This window comes from Elgaria multicarinata, chromosome 4 (genome assembly GCF_023053635.1).
Source record: "Elgaria multicarinata webbii isolate HBS135686 ecotype San Diego chromosome 4, rElgMul1.1.pri, whole genome shotgun sequence".
Lineage (NCBI taxonomy): Eukaryota > Metazoa > Chordata > Lepidosauria > Squamata > Anguidae > Elgaria > Elgaria multicarinata.
Genome location: NC_086174.1, coordinates 142,140,803 through 142,159,977, shown reverse-complemented (window position 1 = coordinate 142,159,977; position 19,175 = coordinate 142,140,803). Strand labels below are relative to the sequence as shown.

The 19,175-nt window shown below is 44.8% G+C and overlaps 1 protein-coding gene across 5 annotated transcripts in view; it reads right to left on the bottom strand.

The window, feature by feature from the left end:
• Positions 1-19,175, bottom strand: part of PLCB1 (phospholipase C beta 1) — a 702,230-nt gene that overhangs the window by 275,052 nt on the left and 408,003 nt on the right. For all 5 annotated transcript variants that reach the window (XM_063125314.1, XM_063125315.1, XM_063125318.1 and 2 more), the window contains 3 exons: positions 13,346-13,425; positions 6,139-6,192; positions 3,984-4,059 (listed from right to left, as the gene is read on the bottom strand). In XM_063125314.1, the coding sequence (XP_062981384.1) occupies positions 3,984-4,059; positions 6,139-6,192; positions 13,346-13,425 (210 nt within the window). The remainder of the gene's footprint in view (positions 1-3,983; positions 4,060-6,138; positions 6,193-13,345; positions 13,426-19,175) is intronic.

Below are 19,175 nucleotides of genomic sequence, written 5' to 3'. Positions count from 1 at the left end.
TGTGTGGTATACAGAGACCACAAAGAAGATCCTGCAATATTTCAGAAGGTGCAACAATTTCTGTGGAATGGGAATTTTCAAATTAGAGGAAGAGGAAGAAATTCATTTCCATGGTTTCTGGCATTTCCAATACAGCTGAACTTCAAAGTAAATAGATGGATGCATATTATTTATTTATTTATTACATTTCTATACCGCTCAATAGCTGGAGCTCCCTGGGCGGTTCACAAAAATTAAAAACATTCAAAGTATAAAACAACAGTATAAAACCATAATATAAAATACAATATAGAAGCTCAACCAGATAAAAACAGCAGCAATGCAAAATTACAAATTTAAAACACCAAGTTAAAATTTATTTATAGGCTGTTAAAATGCTGGGAGAATAAAAAGGTCTTCACCTGGTGTCTAAAAGCATATAACGTAGGTGCCAAGCAAACCTCCTTAGGGAGCTCATTCCACAGCCAGGGTGCCACAGCAGAGAGGGCCCTCCTCCTGGTAGCCACCTGCCTCACTTCCTTTGGCAGGGGCTCGTGGAGAAGGACCCCTGAGGTTGACCTCAGGGGTCATCCTCAGATAGATAGATAGATAGATAGATAGATAGGATCCAGTCATATACTTTGTTCAGATTAATAAGGCAAAGCATTTTGAGAGGCGTGGGTATTTTTTACGTCAAATGGAGAGGTGTGGTTGTATGATATTTAGTTTATGTACATCTCATAAAAATCTAAATGTAAACGTAGAGTAGTTGTCAAAACAGTATTTTTTTTCCATGCAATTACTTTGGGTTCTTGCAGGCAAGGCTTTTGTTGTGCAATTGCCTTGCCTCATTCACAGAATTACACTTCTAACTCTCTATGTCTTCCCACTACTTTCCCCATCTTTTTTTCTTTCCACGAAAACAAACAAACAAAATCTGTTAAGGAGGAAAAGATGGAATAGTAGCAGAAGATATTTTGATCGGTACAGCTAGGAGCAGTCTTATATTGGCCCATTTAGATCAGTGGTTCCAAACTTCTGACAGGGGCTAACAACGTACTTCTGTATTTGTTTGGAATCCACTGGTCAGTTCTAGCCCTGGCACCACAAACTGGCACACATCAGCCCTTTGACTGCAGTGGTCACAACAATGATTTTCATTTGCTTGACCAGTGTCCCACCAATGGATCCAAGGAGCTTTAAATGGCTGATGGGATTCTTGACAAATTAGAATCACCTACTTGGGATATATTTCAAAACGTTCTGACGGCACATCATTTTGGAGATTTTCTAATATGCAAGAGTGCAATAGTATATATATATATATATATATATATATATATATATATATATATCCTTCCCTTATGAACTCCTGTTATGTTTATAATGTAAAAGTCAAAGTTACAAAACCACTTTTGTACTGTTAGTAAGCAGACGGAGCTTTACACTGAGCTAAAAAGCAAATTTTCTCTTCTCCGCCTTAACATAAGAGAAGCCCTGCTGGATCAAGCCAAAGGTCCATCTAGCCCAGCACTCTGTTCACACAGTGGCCGACCGGCTGTTGACCAGGGACCCACCAAGCAGGACACGGGTGCAGCAACAGGTGTATATAGGCTTACGGCCTCTGGTACTTAAATGCTAATTGTGAAGCAAAAAACAAAAAACAGAAAGATATATTCATACTTCTCATTTTACATTAATCTATGTTTAGCTTGAAAAAAAAAGTCAAGTAAGGGGATACATTTGAAATGAATAAAATTATGCATGGTGTGGAGAATGTGGATAAGGAGACATTTTTCTTCCTCTCTTATAATACTAGAACCCGGGGTCATCCCATGAAGCTGATTGGTGGGAGATCCAGGACAGATAAAAGAAAGAAGGCCTTCTTCACATAGTGCATAGTTAAGCTATGGAATTCGCTACCTCAAGACTTAGGGCCTTGCTAGACCTACCGATAATCCGGAGGAGAGGAGGGGAGATCTCGCATTAGGAATAACGCGAGATCTCGCCCTTATTCAGGCAGGAGCCACGACAAGCTCTGGAGGCAGCAGCAGCGCAGGACCCAGGACAGGTAAGTAGTTTTTTTGTTTTGTTTTTAATCTTCTCCCCTCCCCGGCCCATTCTCCTTCCCCCCCCCGCCCCCTGCGATGTCCAGTCCCCTGGCCCATTCTTCTTCCCCTGCGCCCCTCCCACGATGTGCAGTCCCCCACCCGCAATTTCCCCCCCCCCCCCGATGTCCCCGGCCTCTGTTTCCCACCCATCCCTGTCTCCGGCCTCTGTTTCCTGCCCCCCTCCCATGTCCTTGGCCTCTGTTTCCCCCCCCCCCATGTCCCCAGCCTCTGTTTCCCGCCCCCCCCATCTCCGGCCTCTGTTTCCCACCCCCCTCCCATGTCCTTGGCCTCTGTTTCCCCCCCCCCATGTCCCCAGCCTGTGATGGCCTCTGCTGTTGAGTCCCCGGCCTGTGATGGCCGGCGCTGCCATGTTCCCCGGCCGGGCACTCAGCGGCAGAGGCCAACACAGGCTGGGGACAGGGAAGGGGGTGGGAAACAGAAGCCGGGGACTCAGCAGCGGTGGGAGCGCTGCGGCCCGTCTGCCGCTTTCCCCAGCTACTCATGCATAAGTGCGGTAGCCAGGAAAAGCGGCGGACCGGTCCACATGCACGCGGTCCCGGCCTCAGCCCGACCAGAGGCCGGGACCGCGGGAAGAACCACACTACAGGCGGTTTTGGTTAGCGCGGTGCCAGGGCAGCTCGAGCCCTGGCTGAGGCCGGGATCCCCTGTGCGTCATTTGGACGCACAGGGACGAGCACGGGCCTCGCACCGTGCTAACCTGTGGTCTAGCAAGGCCCTTAGAGATGGCCACCAATTTGGATCACATTAAAAGGGAGTTAGATAAATTCCTAGTGGAGAAGGCTATCAATGGCTACTAGTCCGAATGGCTATATGCCTATGTGCATCTGTTGCTGAGGAACATGGGCAGGAGGGTGCCGATGCACTCATGTCCTGCTTGTGGGCTTCCTGAGGGCAGCTGCTTGGCCACTGTGTGAACAAAATGCTGGGCTAGATGGACCCTTGGTCTGATCTAGCATGGCTCATCTTATGTTCTTATCTTTGCTAACAAGAGTAAGTCAAACAGGCAAAACCAGAGTCTTCCTAACTCAAAGTTATTGATATGAACCATTATTTTGACCTCTATTTTCTTCCCTGATATAGACTTAATTTGTTTCTCTGTATGCATTTTAGTTTTCATTTTTTCCTAAATAAGCTTAACAACCACGGACAGATTGTAGCATGTGTAGAAACTACTCCCACCCCCAAACATTCTTTTTGGTCTGTTGGTCTTGCTTATCCATCCTTCCAAAAAGCTTGAAGTCAATAATCAGGATTTTCTTTTTTCAAACTCTGATTGCGGACTGCCAGCTATTTCCATCTGGTTCATCCCCTTTGCCTCCTTCACTGCACTCCAAGGGGATTTTCAAAAGGAAAAAGAGAAAACCTCACAGCACTTTTCAGGCTCAAGTTTCCTCTCTCTAGGCTGCAAACCGAAATATACTTACATGGGAGGAAGGTCCCAGTGAAAGAATAGGGCCTTCTGAGTATGCATGTTTAGGATTGCACTGTTAAAGCAGCTCTCTCCTAAATCCCAATAGAAGTATTTTCAGCTGCTGGGGAGGGGGGACTTTTCAGAGGAGAGCTTCCCATCTTGTAGGGACTTGACATGATATTCAGTCACTGAATACATTCCCCTGGAATATTTACAATCCTGCTGCTGTTTTGACATATTTCCACTTTTCTACCCCAAGGCTGCTCATTGCAATGGCAGCCAATATCTAATATGAGCCAGTTACTCAGAGGCACAGCAAGACCTGCCAACTCTGAGTCACATCAGAATGTCTGAGTGGCCATTATGTACCAAGGGCCCCCCCACACACACACACACTCACGAGCTGACAAACTGATTGGTTGCATGGGACAACAGTGGAGCCAACATTTCATATTGCTTACCCTGGCAGATGGAAGACTACAAGCTTCCAGTGCCGTCTCCACACGCTTTCTGTCTGAGGAGAAGAGGCGATAAATGCTGCAAAGTAGAGAAGAAACAAAAGCGGTGAAGACCTGCAGTGGGTGCAATTTAGAGTGCTGGTTGGTATTGACCTTCAAAGCTGTAAATGATTTGGGATCAGGTTATTTAAAGAGCTGCCTGCTTCCTTATCAATCTGCCCAGGTGCTGAGGCCTTCTTCAGTGGCATATGGATTTAAGATTAAATATTTTGTCAGATTCCTCAAACTTCTTTCTTGGCAAGCAATTTTGGGAGCAATTCACACATTACATAGCAACAAAGCGAAGTGTATATTTGACAAGGAGCTACAGCTAACCATAGCTCTCTGCTGTGAATCTGTAAGAGGTATATGTCATCAAACACCTTTTGGTCACATTCACACCTTACATTTTTAGATGTACATACGCTTACAAAAATATGTTAGTTTTGTGGACCTAGCATCTAATGTGGGAAGAGGAAATGTTCGGCACAAGAAATTCCCACACTTTCAGTCCAACACATGCGGATAAATGGTGAAGTCCACATTCAAAACAAGTAGATGATGTCCTAGAAAATGTCATTGTTCTGAAATCAGAGCTGAAGAATACTAGGGCTGTACATGGACCCCCCGAACTGCTTTGTGGCCTGATTCAGAACTTTCGGATCAGGCCCGAACCACTTTGGGTTGATCCGACCCTTCTCCGCTCTGCTCCGCGGAGCGAGATCCGGAGAGGCAGATCAAGATTTTGCCCCCCCCCTACTTACTTGCCTCTGCAGCGGACAGCAGAGGCAGGTAAGTGGGGAAGGGGGGACAAAATGGGGGCTGAATAAGCCCCCCTCCCCCCTAACCTGGTTCTGCCGCCAGCGCCACATGGACTGTGGCGCCGGCGCTAGCCCCAGGTGAGCCTTCCCCCCCACACTTACCTGTGTTTGGAACTCCAAATGGAGGTGAATTGCTTTGCCTCGACCCGCAGCTCCCCCCAACCTGATTCGGATCTGCCTTTGGCGGAGGCGGATCAGGTCGCTCCGCTCCAGATTCGCGATCCAAATTGGAGTGGAGCACAGCCCTAAAGAATACTGTGCTGCTCCGCGACTTTCTCTCTCTCTCTCTACCATATGAATCCAACCCAGGGAACTATTTCGTTGGCAGTGATCAAAGAAACAATGGGTTATATCCAACGTTAGTCCTACTTAGAGAAGATCCTCTGAAATGAATGGGAGATCAGCTAAGCTAACATTGGAAACAAGTCCGAATGACCACAGTCACCCAGGCCTTAGCTAGATCTAAAGTTTATCCTGGGATCGTCCCGGGGTCATCCCTGTTCATGTAAATGACACACAGGGGATCCCGGGAACAGGCAGGGACAACCCCGGGATGATCCCGGAATAAACCTTAGGTCTAGCTAAGGCCCCAGTCTGTGTAAAAGAAATCCCATTCACTCATGGGATCAAGTGAACTTAAGTTTTCATGGAGGATACACAGCACCACCCCTATAGCCTTACAGATTCTTAACTCCTGAAGCAGAGGTTTTGTGTCTGATGGGATTAAGCTCTGTGCCTGCATCACATCAGTTCATACTGTAGTTGGGAGCTTCTCTGTACAAAATATTTCCTCCACAGGCTGAAGGGTTCTAGCTTAGCCTTCTCCCTGACATGCTAGTTCAATTCTGGCTTGCCGGGGGAGAGACAAGCCAGAGTTCTGGATTTGGATGTCATGCTAAACAGCCCAGAGACCGAGCATCCCTGAGTTGTTCAGCTGCTTCTGCTGGCAGGAGGAGCTAAGCAGGAATGATTGAGCCATGTGGACTAGTCTACTGGCTTGTTCATATCAACCTTGTGTGAACCAGGCCTGCATGTATGTGTGTGTGTGTGATTTCTTTTGTATGGAGGAACATACAAACATGTGAGCCCCCACCCACAACCTGAGGTGGGACAGCCCAGACGTAGTTTGACCATTGTGGTGAGAAGGACTATGCCAGAGTGATGGCACTGTGTAGAACGAACTTTCAAAGACCGCTTCTCTGATTAAGGGGTGCATGGAGAAATTCTATCATACTGGTCCACAAAAATAAAACGACTTTCCTAGAAGCTTTTCATGCCAACACATGAATGCAACTTACTTTTTCAAAGGGATGCGTCCATCCGTAGTGACTTGCAATTTAAGTTTTGTGTATCTAGAGAAAAGGAAAAAATACACATATAAAAAATCCTTGCAACCATAATATCAGAGCTTGTTTTGTTTTCCACGGTGCTGACCATAAAATAACCCTGAACTTTGTTCCTTTGAAGAAAAAGATTATAATCTCTCAAGTTTCGCCATTTCCAAGAAAAGCTTAATGTCTTGAAACCTCAAGCAAATTATCTTTACTTATAATGACATCTCCAAGCGCAGATTTTGAGAGAGATCTCAAATGCCCTTGGGGAGGTAAATCAAAGATATAATTTTCCTCAAACAGGTTTGTTCTATGACCTTCTTCAAGCTATGTACAGTGCACACTAAAGACCATGGCTTGAATTGGGGGCCTGAGCATGGATGTTATGACGTTCTCTTCTGGTAAAGTTTTGCTGAAGTGAGCCACCAGTATCAGTGGTGCCTTCTGGACATTCTCTCAATGCATGGGAGCCACTTACATGTGAGAAGCTCTTATGCAGCTGGGAGAGTGTTAGACTGAGCCAAAAATGTTGGCAAATGCCAATCAGCCAGAGCTTTCTCACAGAATTGGTACTTTGTGCGTGTGCAGATTCCACGGGACAGACCTGCACAATATGCTCCCAACCTCATGCTTTGGTCGTCAGTGATAAGCAGATCTCACACAGCTTGGAGAACATCGAAAGGGCACTGCTGATTGGTCAGATCAAGATGGAGATCTTTAGGTAATCAATAAATACAATACATGTTCCCTGGAACGCAAGACACTACATTTTGTTATCACAGTGGATTCATATAACCAGCTACGGTGGCTTTAAGTCCTTCATTCACACATAAGCGATCCCTATTAATGGCTTATACAAAATCAAAGGGACATATATCTGACGTGCAGTTAACCTGAAAGTTTCAAGCAACCTAATTAAGATTATGCATAATATGGTGGTATGAACACTTTTCTTTATGTCTCAAGCCATCAGGCTGAAAAGGGGAGAAAAATTGGGTGGCTGGAAATAACACAGATAATGTACGTAATTGCTGGGGAACATGGGTGGGGGGGTGCTGTTGCGCCATGTCCATCCCTGGCCAATGGCTGGATGGCCACTGTGGGAACAGAGTGCTGGACTAGATGGACCCTTGGTCTGATCCAGCAGGGCTCTTCTTATGTTCTTAATGCCTTATGCCATGTACTTCAACTCATGCAATGTCATGATTTGGAGGAACTATGAGGAGGGATAGAGGGCAATGTGTTCCCAATATTCCCTCAAATCCAGAAGCCAGCTTAGGAGTGTGCAGAGAGAGAGGCAATGAGTCATAGATGCAAATAGAATTAGAATATTCAACACATTTCAAGTCCAATACTCTCCACTAACCTCCAGCATCAAGAGATGGAGCAAATCTGCCCTTACTACTCCCCTACATGGCATATACCAGAGAGAATGGGTCAGTGACCAAATAAAATAACAGTCACTGAATTACATGGAAGAATTACGTTAGCAATCTTCTTGGCAGAGAATCCTGTGTCTAATCCAGCCAAATCACTCGGCAGCTTGACAAATACGGGTAACACAAAAGCACCTATATTTTCCCAGTGGACCATAAACCTGAATATCACCTCTTTTGCTCTTTGTTTCATCAGGATGGTTTGTAACCCATTATACTAGTCCAGTAGATTTTTCAGAATGGATTTTCCAAGACTATGGAAAACATTATTTCAAAGCCCAGTGGCGTGTTGAGGCTGGCGCTTGGGAAGATTTAGTGTAGAGAAACAGTAGACAACCATAGAAGCATCTACATCAGTGAAGAGACAGCCTACTCTTGGTATTGGGAACAAAGAGAACAGAGAGTATTTTGGATGAATTGAAGAACACTTGAGTTTTTGTTGGGACTACAACATTTAAGGCTGTTCTGAAGAGTTTAGAAAGCTTAATAGGAAGAAAGAACTACATGGGAAAATACCTGAATATGCCAACTACTCTTTTCCAAACAATTTGCCAACAGGTTCAACTGAAACTATTTTTTCTTTATACGATTATCAAATGTTAATATTTAATAAAGAATAGACATAAAAATAAAAATGGCTGCATTCTTCAAACCTAGCATCATGCTATCAGCTAACAAACTTTTTTTAAATGTTTACTGTTTTTAACTTTTGTAAACTGCCCAGAGGGCTTTGGCTATGGGGCGGTATATAAATGTAATAAATAAATAAACAGAGAAAAGTTAAGCAAGCAAACACACACACTCCCCAATGGGCTGAGTTCCTTCTCCAGAATTTGCATGTAATGTGTACTTTACTCATCATTTTTAGTGTAATTCAGGACATCCCTGAGCATCAGTCACTTGTGTGACTTCAGATAAACTTAGATATATTTAAGTATTTCCTCTTTAATGTCAGTCGTGAGGGAAGCACCTACTATTTTTGTTCTAGGATATTCTCATCAACGCCCTTTGTACTTCTGTTCCAAAGCTTTCTGAATCAACACATCATGCCTACAAACTCCACATAAATAGATTTACAGTTTTTCTCCACTGAGGGCAAAAGCACAAATGATTAAGAAGGGGAAGTTGGAAACTTGTATCGCTTTATTGTTTGACTAATAATACATAGCACACCGAAACGCCAAAGGAGATAAGGCTGAAACCCGTTGTTTATCACCTTAAACAGCAGTGCCAAGATCTGAGGTCGTGCCCTCTACAGCAGCAGGAGGGATATCTTCCCAGGTCTACCACATTTATGACTCGAGCTAGCTTGTTCTCATGAAAATGCATTTGCGTAGAGATATGGCCACTGTCATTCATGCTGTGGCGACCTCCAGATCTGAATATTGTAATGCTCTTTAATTGGGCTCGACCTTGAAAACTGTTGAGAAACATCAGCAAGTGCGAAGTGCACCGGTTTGAATGTTGATGGCCCTAGGCTGATTTTCCCATAAAGTTCACCTGTTTAAAAACAGCTGCACTGGCTACTGTCTCTGGGCCTGACTGAAATTGCTGGTTTTATCCTTTAACGTTGCACTCCTATGGTAACTTGGAGGACAAACCAAGGGCCGTAGGATACTGCAGGCCTCCTATTCCACGCTCCTTGGATGAAAACAGAACTTTCTGCCACTATAATGGCTCCGCTGGCAGTAAGGGCAAAAAACGGGTGTTCTAGGAGTGTGTTAGGGTGGATCAGCGGAAGGTTTTGATTGGCCGGATCCAAAGCCTCTCTTTCCCTAGGACATGCCTCTGAAAGGGGAAAAAAACTACATTGGCCTTGGAATTGGGAAAGTGATTCCCCTCCCCTTGGAGGCAAAGGGAGGGAAATTCCACCCCAAAACAACATCACAAGGAAAGGGGGGGGGAATAAAGTCGCTCCTCCCCTCCTTCTATTCTGGTTGGTACAGGTCTGACAGGGCTTTGGACTTGGCAGTTCTTCCACCACAGATTCTTCCTCTTTGGTAGGAACGCAATGCTCTGCGCATGTGCCTTGGGCTCGTGTGCTCCCTCTCCCGTTCTTTTCCAGTGCAGCCGTGAGGGGGAGATCACTTCCATTTTCCACCAACCAGTTGAACCAAAAACTGCAGTTTGAAGTTGACGTGTTTCCTTCAACCATGATGAAGTGGGGAACTTCTGTTCCGCAGGATGGAAGCTGTCAGAGACCCCCTTCAGTCTGGCTCAGCAACCTATTCTCAGTTCTGCACCCTATCCTTGGCCTCATCCTATCCCCACTCCACTGACCCCACTGTTTGCTGCTGCCTAGCAGTGCCATTATTTATTTATTTATTTATTACATTTTTATACCGCCCAATAGCCAAAGCTCTCTGGGCGGTTCACAAAAATTAAAACCATAATAAAACAACCAACAAGTTAAAAGCACAAATACAAAATACAGTATAAAAAGCACAACCAGGATAAAAACCATGCAGCAAAATTGATATAAAATTAAAATACAGAGTTAGAACTGTAAAATTTAAATTTAAGTTAAAATTAAGTGTTAAAATACTGAGAGAATAAAAAGGTCTTCAGCTGGTGACGAAAGGAGTACAGTGTAGGCGCCAGGCGGACCTCCCTGGGGAGCTCATTCCACAGCCGGGGTGCCACAGCAGAGAAAGCCTTCCTCCTAGTAGCCACCTGCCTCACTTCCTTTGGCAGGGGCTCACGGAGAAGGGCCCCTGTAGATGATCCTAAGGTCCGCGCAGGTACATATTACCCAACTTTGAGGGGAAAGTCCATCACAGATGAGTGGCCAGGAGGGCCCCCCTTCACAAACCAGCCGCCCCACACACTGCCCCACAACACTGCCACATTCCTTGCTACCATAGAGGCAAACAGGGCCATCCCCAAGTAAATGGATGTAACACAGCCCTCTTTTCTCTCCGCATTTTGTTTCTCTGTTACCCAGGCACTTCCTTTTCCTCTTGAATAGCTGCCGTCCAAGCCTCTGCACAGAACTAATCTCACTGTATTCAGGGGGCCTTACTCCTAGGGAAATGTGCAGAGAGTTGCACTCTCATTTTGTGTTCCTCTCACTTCTTTGAATGCCTTTTCTCTTTCATCCTTTCTTCCATTTCTTCTCTTTCTGACATACACTCACTTCTCTTTGTTGGCTTGGTTTCTGGGTCAGATGTGTGTGTGTGTGTGTGTGTGTGTGTGAATGGATAGACTACGTGGATGGATGTTAGGTTTCTGGCCTCTGGCATATGGCCTCTGGCAGCTTAGCCATGAAGGAATGCAGCCCTTGGGGTTAAAAATTTTCCCTGCTCTTGCCTTAAACCATAGTTAAACAGTAACCATAGTTTGTTTGGTTATCTATTATTCATCATTATTATTATTATTATTATTATTATTATTTTCTTACCCGCCTCTCCCTCTGGATTGAGGCGGGGAACAACACTGAATACAAAAATATAAAATACATAAAACTGATTAAAAACATAAAACCAATACATTATTCAAATCCTAAAATCTTTTAAGACACTTTAAAATTTGACTGGGTTGGCCTGCAGGAATGAGTAACTGCAGTTACTTGAAAAGGGAAGTAAAAGCTCCTGTTCTCCTTGGGCCTGCACTTGAGAGAGGAGGGCAGGCACCCGAAATGTACTGCCGCTTGTACTTGTAATATTAAACTATGGTTCTACATCAAGTGCCAATGCAGCCACTGTGTTGAAGGCAAAAGCCAAAAAGCATTTGTGTTGACATATTTGAACTGAAGGGCACCTATAAAAGAACCACAAGGCTTTCTTCTCTCCCTTCAATTTCTAGCAAATGTATTTACTAATGCTTCCTGAAAATAAAGTAATTTCCTGTAATGAAATTATGTTAATACCTGGCATGAAATGCAAAGCTTAATTAATCAAGATTGTATATATAACTTGCTTAAATGCAAATACACTGACTGTTAGCTTGTAAATCTGCACAAAATGGTTGCTAACTGGATTAATATAATCCCCTATCAATAGTGTAGCCATATGAAAAGGAGCACAGGGTTTCTGTATCTTTAACAGTTGTATCAAAAAGGGAATTTCAGCAGGTATCATTGTTATGCATGCAGCACCTGGTGAAATTCCATTTCCAATACTACTGTTAAAGATACAGCAACCCTGTCCTCCTTTTCATATGGTCAGCCTACCTATTAAGCACTTGCATCTATCTATCCAATGGCAGTTGACACCAATAAGTTTAAAATGAATGAAATTCACTTTCGAATGAAAAGGGATGGCCAAAGGCATGTTGACACCTGAAGCAGAAAATCGTAGTTGCTGCTGTTGTTGTTGTTTAATTTAATTTCTGTAAGCCTTGTGGGCTGAAATACAGGATATAAATATTTAAACACGCATACACACACAGCACTTTCTGTAGAAACAACAACGCTCTTAACAATTTCCCACCCTTTAATAAGGCCCTAGATCTACTCATTGACACAACCACGTGACTTTGCTTCATAGCATTGCTGGCCCTGGAAATGACCTCCAATATTGTACAAAGTGACAGGAATAAAGTCCCAGTTCGTACAGATTGTTTGCTTGTTTAGTGATATCTAGAGAGAGTTTAAATACGATTCTTTGTTCTTTTCAAAACTCTGAGTGGCTTATTTCTCACTGAGGCAGCAAACCTGTGTTTGGCTGTACCATTCCAGCGAGGAGCTCCTTTGATTGAATCCTCCAGCATTGGGAAGGAGGGGAGTTCTTTGCACACTGAAAGCTAGCATGTCAGGAAAAACGCTAGGTTAGCAAGCCTTCTTTGTAATAAGATGAGTTTTCTATGTGGAAGGATGTATTACTGCTGTGATACTCCCCTCATGTGAGTCCCCACTTGCAGTCTGGAGTGAGATATTACCAGATGTCCTCATTCACGCATGCACGTGGATTTGCAGATGTACACATGCACTCAAGATATCAAAAAACGTTGCCATCTTTTTCACTGGCATGGTGCACGCGTGGTAGAGGGCGGACTGCATTTTTGTCAAAAGTGGGAAAATTTCCTCCAGACCGCTGACAATTGAAGGACAGATGTTTTATTTTAGCACAAATATTTACAGAAAGAAAAGGAACGATTAGTGTACCACCTGCCAGCACAGGACCAGCAGACTATTCCTAAGAGCAGGAGTTATGGTCACCAAATAAGGGCGCTATGAAAATGGAAAGGTGGTGTTTGGAAGACCTGAGTGCAACAGGAAGAACTCCCATTTCAGTAGCAGAGGGTGGTCGTGTGAAGGGTGGAACGGTTCCTTATGCTGCCGTAGGTCCCTTGTTCATGCAGCCTGTCCCAGAACAAAAGACACATGTTGGATGTAATAGACTAGGCGCTTGGGCAGTTGTCCCCAGCCCGGTTCCCTCCAGATGTGTTGGACTGCAACTCCCATCATTCCCCACCAGCATGCTGGCAAGGAATGATGGGAGTTGCAGTCCATCACATCTGGAGGGAACCGGGCTGGGAAAGGCTGTGTAAGGCGATGCCAACAAAACTACAAAATAGAAACTCCACGTGTTCTGAACTTCTTAGCAACAGCACACAGACACATGTTTACCCCTCTTAGTGAGAAGTAGGCCAGCGGGAAAGAGGAAAAAGCATGTTTATGAAGGCGGCAGTCCATCTTCATATAAACAATTGGTAGCAATCATTCCGAGAAAGAAAAAGGAAGCTGACACACAACAAAGAGAAGTGACAGTGTTAGCAAGACGTCCTTTGTCACTTACGCTTTTTCCAGAAAAGCATCTCTTGACATGTTCTGCGCCAGCAGGTTCGTTGCCAGACTGAAGATTTCCTCTGACCATTCCTAAACAGAGAGAAAGGAGCTGCCGGTTACATTCAAGCAAGCACAGGCCAGAGGCCCAATCCTTCGGGACTTCAGTTCCAAGAAAACAGAGAGTGGGGCAGGCACTGGGCTAAACCTACTTAGTTTATATGGAAACTACTGATAAGAGGAGGAAAGTCTCTAAAAACAGGCATAACAAATGCAGGTTTACTTACAGCAGAGGTGGGGGAACCTGCAGCCCTAGGTCTATGGGCAACCCTCGGACTAATTTCATGTGGCTCCCAGCCTAAATGCAAAAGTCCTCTGCATGCAGTCACTTGAGACCTCTGGCGAGAGTTATCTGTTCCTTACTAGGCAGGCTGCTGGGCAGGAAGAAAGAGGGAGAGAAAGGGAAAAGAGAAGCCGAAAAGGCAGAAAGAGAGAAGCCGTGATCTACCCCAGGTACGTGTGGAAGGGTGGGGAGGAAAAGATGGAAGGTATGACCTGTGTTAACAGTAAATGGGAGGGAATGCCAGAGCACATTAAAGTGGAACAGAAAAGCAGTGAAATAATACCATAAATTAGGGTGACCGTATGAAGAGGAGGACAGGGCTCCTGTATCTTTAACAGTTGTAGAGAAATGAGAATTTCAGCAGGGGTCATTTGTATATATGGGGAACCTGGTGAAATTCCCTCTTCATCACACCAGTTAAAGCTGCAGGAGCCCTGCCCTCTTTTGTAGAGTGACCATATGAAAAGGAGGACAGGACTGCTGCAACTTTAACTGTAGTGATGAAGAGAAAATTTCACCAGGTGTTGCATGCATACAAATCAGACTTGCTGAAATTCCCTTCTCTCTACAACTGTTAAAGATACAGGAGCCCTGTCCTCCTTTTCATATGGTCACACTACCAAAAGCATTTATATAGTGGTTTTGCATGTTCAAAGTGCTTCAAATACATTATCCTGTAATCTTTACAACAACCATGTAAGGTAGGGCAGGATTACTATACCCACTTTGCAGATGGGAGACTAAGGCCTTAGCTAGACCTAAGGTTTATCCCAGGATCGTCCCGGGGTCATCCCTGTTCATGTAAATGACACACAGGATATCCCGGGAGCAGGCAGGGACGACCCCGGGATGATCCCAGGATAAATCTTAGGTCTAGCTAAGGCCTAAGAGTGGTTTGCCTAAAGCTACTTAGTGAGGTCATGGGAGAGGTGACTTTTGAATCAAGGGCTACATAAGCCACTTATGTAGCCCTTGATTAGCTCTTAGCCACTTCGCTACACCAGCTCTCTTTTAATATCATTAGTAAAAGAAAATGATCAGGTTCAAACATTCCTCCAACAGGTTAATGAATATACTACTTGCTGATTTCTTTATGCATGTAGCATAACACACTGATTTCCATTTGAACATAAATTGTGCAAAAGGCACCCAACATATTTCAGCAGGGATTTTAAACATACTTCAAGTAAGCACACATCTGTCCTACATTGAATGTGGAGGTAGAGGGATTAATTCCCCTGGCAAATTGCTACTCCCTCTACCCATCAGAAATATATTTAAAGAACTAATCTTTCCTTTAATTTTATGCTGAAAGCCTTAATTGTGTTTGACCGCAAGGCAGCATACAGGAAAAATCAACGTATTCAGGAAGCACAGCAAGTGACCTGGTGATTTGAATGCCTTCGGAAGAACAATAAACCTTGCTGACTAGTTCAGCTAATCAGTTTTTTAAAAAACAACAACACAAAAATGAGTAATTAATAGAAGTTAAGGGACAGGGTTCTGGTTCAGATAATCAAGAACTGATTATATCCATTTGGACTCTATGGTCTAATAGTCACATGTAAAATCTCTTTGATCTAGTAGTAATCACAGGTTTTGATTAGAAGTTCCCACACTCTCGAGATATACTGCAGTTGCGCTGAACCCATCACCGACCTGCATGCAGCACGCTCTGCGCTTGCCTCTTACCCGTATTCCCACATCTCTGCTGACAGCTTGGAAAACCTCCCTGTCATCCAACCTTGAAATCTTGGAGTTATCTTTCATGTCTCCCCCGTCCCTGACAACAGGCAGTTTTACAAACATCATCATTTTGCCAAGCTGTCATTTCCCTCCTTCCCCTCCCTGAAAACCCACGCCAAAGCTGAATTTATGCCATAACCCTAAACAGAAGGACGCTCCCTTGAGTCAGTCTCCTTGACAAAGGACCCCCTTTTCCCAAACAGCTTTACATCTGGCATTCCCAATATTGTCAGAAATCCTCAGCCATAATTCAGAACCCTCCCACATGCCTGCACTTCACTTGAACACCGTTCATGTTTCAGGCCCAATACCACTTAACAGAGGTCTTAGCTAGACCTACTGTAAAGTCCGGGGGAGAGGAGGGGAGACCTCACATTGTGAATAACACAAAATCTCACGCCCGTTTACACGTAAGGTGCGATGACCTCAAGAAGAGAGGCATCGCGCCTGCCATTTTAAATTTTTTTTAAAGGGCCAGCTGCGCATGAGCGATCAAGCGACACAAAGTAAGTTCTTTTTTTAAAAAAAGGCCTAAGCTTCCAGCACCTCCCTTTCATCAATCCTCAGTCCCCTTCTACCTTTAAACATGCTCCATGATGTGACTCAAATCTCATCGCAGTGACAGTTCAAGAAAGAAGTCATCCTTTGCTACAGATGCTTCATTTCTCATTGTCCATTTTCACTTGGGTACTGTAAACATCTGTATCTTAGCTAACTCCATTTGCACCTGCACAACCAATAGGATTAATGGAGAACTGTCAGAATTTCAGGATAATTTTGCATATTGTTTTCTGATACAGAAATGGATTTCTGTTTGTGGGGTGGGGGAAGCACCCTCTGTACAATGAGAAGAATCAGAGGAAGCATGTTTTTCACCTCTGCTAAAAAGCATAAGGGAGCTGATATGCATTGAGCTTCCTGGTGCATGTCGTATAGAGACAGCAGTTACCAAAAACCTAGTGAATTACTATCACTGAAACAACATAAATGAGAAACAGATGTTATCTTATTAATCACATTCCTCCCTACTCTGACTAACTTTCATGTCATACAGGAGGGATGTCGCGTCTGTCATGACCGCCATTTTTTTTTTTAAAAAAAACAGGAACCGGAGTGCACTTGCGCTCCAGCACAAAAGTAAGTTCCCCCCCCAAAGAGCCCCGATCTCGCTGCCCACCCCACCCCCAATGGCCCTGGACTCCCCCAAGCCTGGCCCCTTTCCTCTGCTGACCCCCACTACTCATGGGGAGGAGGGAAGAAGCCAGGCCGGGTACCCACACCTCCTGCGGTCCTTGGGATCATCCCGGCACTGCGGGTAAAACCGGGATAACTGAGGTCTCGGTTATCCTGGGGAAATAGAGGGATCATGAAACCCTGCTCCAGGGATCTCCTGTGTGTCTTTTGGATGCACAGAGATGATCCAGGAATGATCCCTGGAAAAAAGGCTGGTGTAGAAAGGGCCGAAGACTTACATCTTTATAAAAGGCCCAACAGAAAAGTCTGATCTTCACCATTCATCATAGTGATGGATGTCAGGAGCTAAACTTACCACAACAGGGAAGGAGTTCCAAAGCTGGAGTGATACTGTGGAGAAGGCAAGATGTACCTTTTTCTCCCATTACAACCAAGATACATACTTGTCAAAGTGCTATATCACCTGGGCCTGGTTTTATTTTATTTCAGTGCAAAGGGACAGACACTCCCAATGAAAAACAAAGGAGGTGATCCCTTGGGATTCCGATTCTTATCAAAGAGCTGCAGCTCATCCAGCCTTTTAGACCATCCTGTCTAGTTTTTCCAGCTTCCCAACACTAACCAACCATTTAATTAACATTGCTGCATTCAAGAACTAATACGTTCTAACTCTTCTTGTGACCCTAAGTGCTACAAAGATTAATCATGGCATATGATAGCTCAAAATACTTTTAGGGCACAATCCTGTATGTGTTTAGGCAGAAAGCAGCCCTTCAACTCCCAGGATTCCCCAGCCACATTTTTTTAAAAAACACATATCCTACTGACAGTCATTACATGTGCTTCACGAGCCCAAGAATAATTTCATTTCTAATGTAGCCTCTGTCCATTTTGAAAAATTGGAGGATTTTTTTAAAGAAGTTCTCTTTGATAAAGCTTCTTATAATTCTGGCTGCCTATACAGCCAGATTTGGCAGTATTGCCACAGATGAACGTTAATTCCATGCAAGGAAGGAAAGGCCTTTAGTTTTTACTCATCAATGCAGTCTGGAGAACAAAGCCCTTGTTCATATATGTTCAGGGGCCCCTAAAACCCTCCAGCAGTGCTACCTAACACTGGTGACTCTAGGGTGGCCACTTAAGCATCGCTCAAAAGGAGGGAATGCACCAACACAAAGGTGGATTAGTGCACCGCCTGCCAGCACTGGACCAGCAGACTATTCCTAAGAGCAGAGACAGAGAAAGAAGAGACAGAGGTGGGAAGTTGTGGTCACCAAATAAGGGCGCTATGAAAATGGAAAGGTGGTGTTTGGAAGACCTGAGTGCAACAGGAAGAACTCCCATTTCAGTAGCAGAGGGTGGTCGTGTGAAGGGTGGAACGGTTCCTTATGCTGCCGTGGGTCCCTTGTTCATGCAGCCTGTCCCAGAACAAAAGACACATGTTGGATGTAATAGACTAGATGCTTGGGCAGTCATCCCGAGCCCGGTTCCCTCCAGATGTGTTGGACTACAACTCCCATCATTCCCACCAGCATGCTGGCAGGAAATGATGGGAGTTGCAGTTTATCACATCTGGAGGGAACCAGGCTGGGAAAATAGTAGTTCTAAGCTTCTTAGTAACAGTATATTGATTTGTATGTACGTAAGCAAATTTAGAAAGATTTACTATAATTTAAATAGAAATACAGTACATCTCCCCATAGCAGGGAAGACTGGGGCCAGGTGACCTCCTGTAGGCCTGCTCATTCTGCTGATGGGAAGCTTCTAGCTCCCTCTTTGCTCTCCCGTCTGATGGTTCTGCATCTTTAAACCCAATTCGGATTGGTCAGACTTTCAAACAGAGGATGCCTTCAAAACAGAGGACTGTCCTCTGATAGCCAATTGCTTCCTTCCCAAAATTATGCTTGTCCTTTTCTAACATTGTTTTGGATTGGCTTCTGCCTATCTCACAAAAGCTTCCAACATCTGGACACCACCAATACACACTGGGAAATGTGTTTAAATAAACATCCTCAAGCATTATTTAGGCCTTAGCTAGACGACGGGTTAGTCCGGGCTGATACCCGGGATGGCGCCTGTGCGTCCAGATGACACACAGGGGATCCCGGGCTCAGGCAGGGGTCTACCCTCCCTTGTCGGTAACGGGCACCACTTTTGGCTCAGTATTTCCTGCGGTCTCGGGCTGAGCCCGAGACCGCAAGCGTGTAGACCATTCCGCCGCTTTTCCCGGCTATCACAATTACTCACGAGTAGCCAAGAAAAGCAGCAGACAGGAGCTCTGTGGCCATCAGGGCTAGGGTGGGGGGAGCGGGGAAAGCCATTACATTTTTTTAAAAAAACACTTACCTGAGCGCACAAGCGTTCGTGCACATGGCCCCTTTAAGACAGAAAAAAATGGTGGACACGACGTGGTCCTTTCTTGACCTTGTCGCGCCTGAGGTGTAGACTACGTCAAGAGCCCACGATAGTTGCATCGCGGGCTCTCCCCTCCTCACCACCGGATTATCTGGTAGGTCTAGCAAAGGCCTTACAGTTTAGCCACTTCATGGGGGAGGGGGCA